The sequence below is a fragment of the Cebus imitator genome, unplaced genomic scaffold, assembly GCF_001604975.1.
Source record: "Cebus imitator isolate Cc_AM_T3 unplaced genomic scaffold, Cebus_imitator-1.0 Scaffold16, whole genome shotgun sequence".
In the NCBI taxonomy this organism is placed as follows: Eukaryota; Metazoa; Chordata; class Mammalia; order Primates; family Cebidae; genus Cebus; species Cebus imitator.
In genome coordinates this window covers 952082-958549 of record NW_016107331.1, presented here as the reverse complement: position 1 = coordinate 958549, position 6468 = coordinate 952082, and the positions used below count along the sequence as shown (strand labels likewise).

At 41.7% G+C, this 6468-nt stretch overlaps 1 protein-coding gene across 1 annotated transcript; it reads right to left on the bottom strand.

The window, feature by feature from the left end:
• Positions 1–1602: 1602 nt before the first annotated feature.
• SPZ1 (spermatogenic leucine zipper 1) lies at positions 1603–3331 on the bottom strand. Its single transcript, XM_017507445.1, has one exon. It carries the CDS (start codon positions 3087–3089, stop codon positions 1938–1940), a length of 1152 nt encoding a protein of 383 aa, XP_017362934.1. The 5' UTR covers positions 3090–3331; the 3' UTR covers positions 1603–1937.
• Between the last annotated feature and the right edge of the window lie 3137 nt (positions 3332–6468).

Genomic DNA, 6468 nt, shown 5'->3' with positions numbered 1-6468 from the left:
CAGCCTCAATCTCCCAAAGTGCTGGGATTATAGGTATAAGCGACCGTGCCCGGCCTAAGTCTTCTTTTTCAGTAGGGCCCTGCTGATGCTGCCAGCAGGGAAAAGGGGTAAAAATCTAGTCTATTCATATGGACTCCACTGACATTCCACTCTACTGGAGGGGCTGGAGGAGGCCAGGGAAGGGCACTGTTACCATCAAGTGGAGGGCAGAGCTTTAGGATTCCTACACTTACCTCCTCTGCACCATCCTAGAGTAGAGGAGGGGTGCCTCATGACTGCCAGGCAAGGATGAATATCTAGGCTCTTGACTCAGTATTTGCTGACTGACGGGGCAGAAATGTGTTTCTATGCAATTTGGCTGGATTAGGACAGTTTTGTCAAAAGATTTCTGTCTGCCAGACTGTTCCTTTCCTCATCTGTTGGCAAAAGAAAGCAGGGAAAAAAATGGGGGAATTTTTTGTCTACATGCATTGACATTTTTGGGTTGTGGGCTCCTCCAGCACCTAGTTCAGAATATATAAGGGGCAAAAAGAAAACCCAGAGAGCCAAACACCATGTTGTTCCTTAAGTTTCAGCATCCCTGGCCATTCCACCTCCTTCTCTCCACCTTTCAGAATCTTCTTATGTTTGCTTTATCCATAATGTCCAGGGTTTTTTAGCTTACTTAAAGAGAAGAATAAGGGAAAATTCATCTGCTCTATCTTTTCTAGAACCAGAAGTCCAGCTCCCTTAACAGAAGATATTGCTTTTTTCCCCCTGGGTAACACTACTGACTATACCTGGAGGAATGGGAGAAACTTTTCCAGCAAAAATAAAATCTAGGCCAGGCACGGTGGTTCACGCCTGTAACCCCAGCAGTTTGGGAGACCAAGGCAGGTGGATCACCTGAGGTCAGGAGTTTGAGGTCAGCCTGGCCAACATGGTGAAATCCTATCTCTACTAAAAAATACAAAAAATTAGCCAGGAATGTGGTGAGCGCCTGTAATCCTGCAACTCAGGAGGCTGAGGCAAGAGAATCGCTTAAACCTGGGAGGCAGAGGTTGCAATGAGCTGAGATCATGCCATTGCACTCCAGCCTAGGCAATCAGGTGAGACTCCATCTCAAACAATAAGAACAATAACTAAATAAAATAAAATAAAAAAAAATATATATATATATAGATATGTCTCTATTCTTCTAAACAAGTTGAGGGGGTCCTTCCCAAGGGCCTCTGCTGCCCAGTATGTCCACAGTTCACTAAAAGAGGAGCAAGGGGGGCACATTAGGAAAAGTAGAGTCAGTACAGATTTGTAAGAGAAAAGCAATTTGTTAGGGGTGGATTATCAGCATTTTAAAAATCCCCCCACATCCCCTACTTGTATAATAGGAAAAGGAAACATATATTTAGAAAGGGAGCTTTAAAAGGTCACAACTAAAGAACTATATATCTTTTTTTCACTTAATTTTTGATGTGTTGCCCAGGCTTGTCTCAAACTCCTGGCCTCAAATGATCCTCCCACCTTGGCCTCCCAAAATGCCACTGTACCTGGCCAAAAATACAAACAGTTTTTTCCCCAGGACTCCCCGTCTCTATGCAATGATTAAATAAAGAAAAAAAATACTTTCCATTGTCTTTCGGTCTTTACTTAATTTAGGTCTTTACTTAATTGGATCTTTAACTTCTCACTCTAGGCTGTCTATCTAATAATTTAAAAAAAACCAAGCAGATTATAGAGGTGAAAAGGTGAACTTGATGTAGACACAATGGTCACTAAAGACCAGACTTACATAACTGCTGAGGTAATGAGCAATATAAGTGTTCATCTTCTTATTCTGTGGCTCTTTTTTTGGTTGAACCAGCAGATCTGCCCATGGTTTGATGATTGATCATGCCTGAAGCTGGATGTATCAGATGTATTTTTTAAAGATTCACCTTTTCATCTGCTTTTGATATTTTCTATCTTACGCTGCTAACTGACCTCTTTTTTCTCATAAGAGCTTTTTTCGCAATGTGAATATTGAACTGGTTATTGCAAGCTTTCTTATTAAGACAAACATCCAGGCTTCTACAGGATCTCCCCTTTTTCTGAAATGTACCCCTCATTTCTTGCTTGCTCTGCTTATACATTTCTACTTTCTCTGCTTCTGATGGCTTCTGATTTTTCTTGTCCTGTTTATAGTTTATCTGAATTGGCTTCTCTTGCAGAGTTCCCTGGTTCTGATGATGGAGTTCCTTGAGAATCTCTATTCTCTGCTGTAAGATTTGGCATTCATTCTCTAGCAAAGCTGCCACCAACTGCAATGAATGGGTGTCATGGCTCAGTTTCTTCACCTGTTCCTCCAGCTCATGCTTAGCTGACGCTTGATTATTTATTGGGGTTTGGAAATCGACTCCATTATTTCCGAGAGTTTCACTTACGTCTTTCTGAGATTTATGATACGATTTTATCAGTTTGCTGAGCTCAGTGTGTTGTTTACTCCAGTGTTCTGCTTCCTGTAGTAACTGCTCCATGTTGTTCCTAATTTTCATAGTTTCTTCTTGAACACTAAGGAGTCTGCTTTTTGCTTTTTCCTGACTTTGTTGAGTTTCATTAAGAACTTTTTTTTCTTCTAAATGATTTACCAAATCTCTTGCAAAAACTTGTACTGTGTTTTCAAAGTTCTGGTTTTCCAATATCATCTCCTGTTTCTTTTCATTCTCTTCTTTTTCTGGGTCTAAACTAACAGGCAGGTTTGTTGATAACATTTCATTGATTTTGTCAAGTCCTCTGATGTTTTCTTTGTGGGCTGATACATCCTCAGAAATATTGGTTTCCCCAAAAAGTTCTTTTGCTTCTGTGATCTTCTCTTCAAAACCTGCCATATTTTTAAGAATGTCTTTAATTTCTTTTAAGAGATTGTTAAACTTCTGTGCAGTCTGTTGTTCTGTGACTTGATGGCTGCCATTCTTTAGAGAAGGGAGAGAGCCCCAGAAGGAAGGGGAAAGTGACCCAATTTCGAATAAGGCAATGGTAATCTTAGGGTCCAGGGATTCTTGATGAGGATCAGGAGCAGGGTTAAGAGTTTCGGAGAGGGTGGGCATCTCAGCTGACTTAGCAGAGCTGGCCATCAGGACAGAAGGAAAGCAGGAAACCTTAGAGACTTCAGGAAGAACAAGTGATGGTCTTTCGTGCAAATGTGGGTGGAGATTGTGGAATCAAGCAGAAGTCAGAGACCAAAGTTAAGGATTAAAACTGGGGAGATGCTGTTTAGGTGGAAGGTGGCATCTCAGACAGCCTTTGGGGGAGAAAGGCTGGGAAAGGGGACTGGAGCTAGGGCTCCATCTCTCTTCCCCTAGGCACCTGGCTTTTATTCTCTGGCCCTAGCAACCACATCTTTATTGTGTCACTGCACCATTGTGGCCTATCCCCAGCGTCTGTCTCCTTTGTGTCACAATGGAAGCCTCTCCAATTCCTGCTCAGTGACTCATGCATCAAAAGCAACCTTGGGCTACCCCTACTCCTCATGCCAGAAAGAGCTCTACAACAGCTCTTCCCCTCCTTAATTTCTAGGTTGCTATTCATCTCAGTCTAAGTGCACTCAGTTACTTCCCTACCTCACCCCTATTCCCCCACAATCCTGACCCCAACCATAGCATGTTTTGACCCCTTAAGGGCATGGCTGAGTCCTCTCTGGTGAGGTCCCCATCCTTTCATGGCACCTAGAGGCTTTATTGCTCCCATTCTAAGAGAGTTGTGACTGTAAAAGAAAGTTATCCATACAAAATGAAACCTCGGAGTGCTACACCTTTTGTGATTTTAGGAAAGTAAAGCCAGGAGTCCAGATGGATTAAAGACTTAAACATAAGACCTAACACCATAAAAACCCTAGAAGAAAATCTAGGCAAAACCATTCAGGACATAGGCATAGGCAAGGACTTCATGACCAAAACACCAAAAGCATTGGCAACAAAAGCCAAAATAGACAAATGGGACCTAATCAAACTCCACAGCTTCTGCACAGCAAAAGAAACAGTCATTAGAGTGAATCGGCAACCAACAGAATGGGAAAAAATTTTTTCAATCTACCCATCTGACAAAGGGCTGATATCCAGAATTTACAAAGAACTAAAACAGATTTACAAGAAAAAAACAAACGAGCCCATTCAAAAGTGGGCAAAGGATATGAGCAGACACTTTACAAAAGAAGACATACATGAGGTCAACCAACATATGAAAAAATGCTCATCACTGTTCATTAGAAAAATGCAAATCAAAACTACACTGAGATACCATCTCATGTCAGTTAGAATGGCGATCATTAAAAAATCTGGAGACAGCAGATGCTGGAGAGGATGTGGAGAAATAGGAACACTTTTACACTGCTGGTGGGAGTGTAAATTAGTTCAACCATTGTGGAAGACAGTGTGGCGATTCCTCAAGGACCTAGAAATAGAAATTCCATTTGAACCAGCAATCCCATTACTGGGTATATATCCAAAGGATTATAAATCATTCTGCTATAAGGACACGTGCACACGAATGTTCACTGCAGCCCAGTTTACAACAGCAATGACCTGGAACCAACCCTAATGCCCATCGATGATAGACTGGACAGGGAAAATGTGGCACATATACACCATGGAATATTATGCAGCCATCAAAAACGATGAGTTAGGGTCCTTCGTAGGGACATGGATGAACCTGGAAACCATCATTCTCAGCAAACTGACACAAGAACAGAAAATCAAACACTGCATGTTCTCACTCATAGGTGAGTGTTGAACAATGAGAACACATGGACACAGGGAGGGACAGCAGGGGATGGGGAGTTGGGGAGAGATAGCATGGGGAGAAATGCCAGATATAGGTGATGGGGAGGAAGGCAGCAAATCACACTGCCATGTGTGTACCTATGCAACAATCTTGCATGTTCTTCATATGTACCCCAAAATCTAAAATGCAATAAAAAATTAAAATAATAAAATAAAAACAAAAATATTCTACTGCTGCAAGAAGGGACTATCTGAATGGTTATTTATAATAGTAACACAATTACAAACTGGGGCTTTTCTTGGCTTTGAATATAGGCATTCTTCAAGACACGCTTGGCAGCCTTACTCACGAATCACTTACATCAGGTGATAGAAGACCTTAACCATTATTTTTCAGAGTAACTTATTAGCAGGGTGTGGGGATGTGTGCCTGTGGTCCTGGCTACTTGGGAGGCTGAGAAAAGAGGATCGCTTGAGCCTGGGGGGTTGAGGCTGCAGTGAGCCATGACTGCTGCTTAGTGCACTCCAGCTTGGGCAACACAGCAAGACCCTATCTCAAAAAATTTAAAAGTTGGCCAGGTACAGTGGCTCACATCTGTAATCCCAGCACTTTGGCCTGGATCACTTGAGGCCAGGAGTTTGGGACCAGCCTGGGCAATATGACAAAACTGCATCTCTACTAAAAATGCAAAAATTAGCTAGGTGTGGCAGCACATGCCTGCAATCCCAGCTTCTCAGGAGCCTGAGGCACAAGAGTTGCTTGAACCCAGGAGGCAGAGGCTGCAGTGAGCTGAAGTCACAGAGCAAGACACTGCCTCAAAAAATTAAAAACTAAAAAGCATTTAAAACAGGTAAATTCTATAGTGGGTTATAGAAGAGTAACAAGTTTATTAAACTTCTTTTATTTTAATAAACTGCTTTATTGTCTTTTTGTTCTTAGGAGTCAGGTCTTGAGACTATAGAACACAATCAAAGAATTTCTTGTGTATGACTTTTTCCTGGCCTTCAAAATCTTGCTAGCAAGCACTTTAATAGAAAGTTCCTTCCAATCTTAGGGGAAAACTCATACTCAGTTTTTTTTTTTTTCCCCTAGAAAAGAGAAATTCATGTGCTTGCTTTCTTCTCCAGTTACCAACTCACTTTGGCTCTAATTCCCCAGAGCCTCGTGCTCGTCTTTCAGCCAGCTGGGCTCCGGGCCATCATCACTGACTACTCATAGAGACAGCAGGGTTGGCCTTTGTTTTTACTTGAAAAAGGAACACCTTTTCTAATTTACACAGTGACAGCACAGATGCTAGCAATTGTCCTTATGCTTTAATTCCATCTTAGAAGGTTCAACATTGCTCCTTATTTCCCCCTTTGACTCAAGCATCATTTAAGACAATTTCTTAATCTTCAGGACAAGGGGAATTTTTTCTGATTCGTTAATTTCTAGCTTTGTCATATCGTACTCAGAAAATGTCTGTAGTATCTAACTTTTGAAACTGACTGATATTTTCTTTTTGACCTAATAGATTATCAGTGTTCATGTATGTTCTCTGGACACTTCTTGTGTTTGCAGCTTTTGTATGCGTCAAACATAAATCTAATATTACCCTTGTCTTGATTTTTTTAAATAAAAAGTGGTTTGAAAGTAGCTTGGTGGGCCGGGCACGGTGGCTCAAGCCTGTAATCCCAGCACTTTGGGAGGCCGAGGCGGGTGGATCACGAGGTCAAGAGATCGAGACCATCCTGG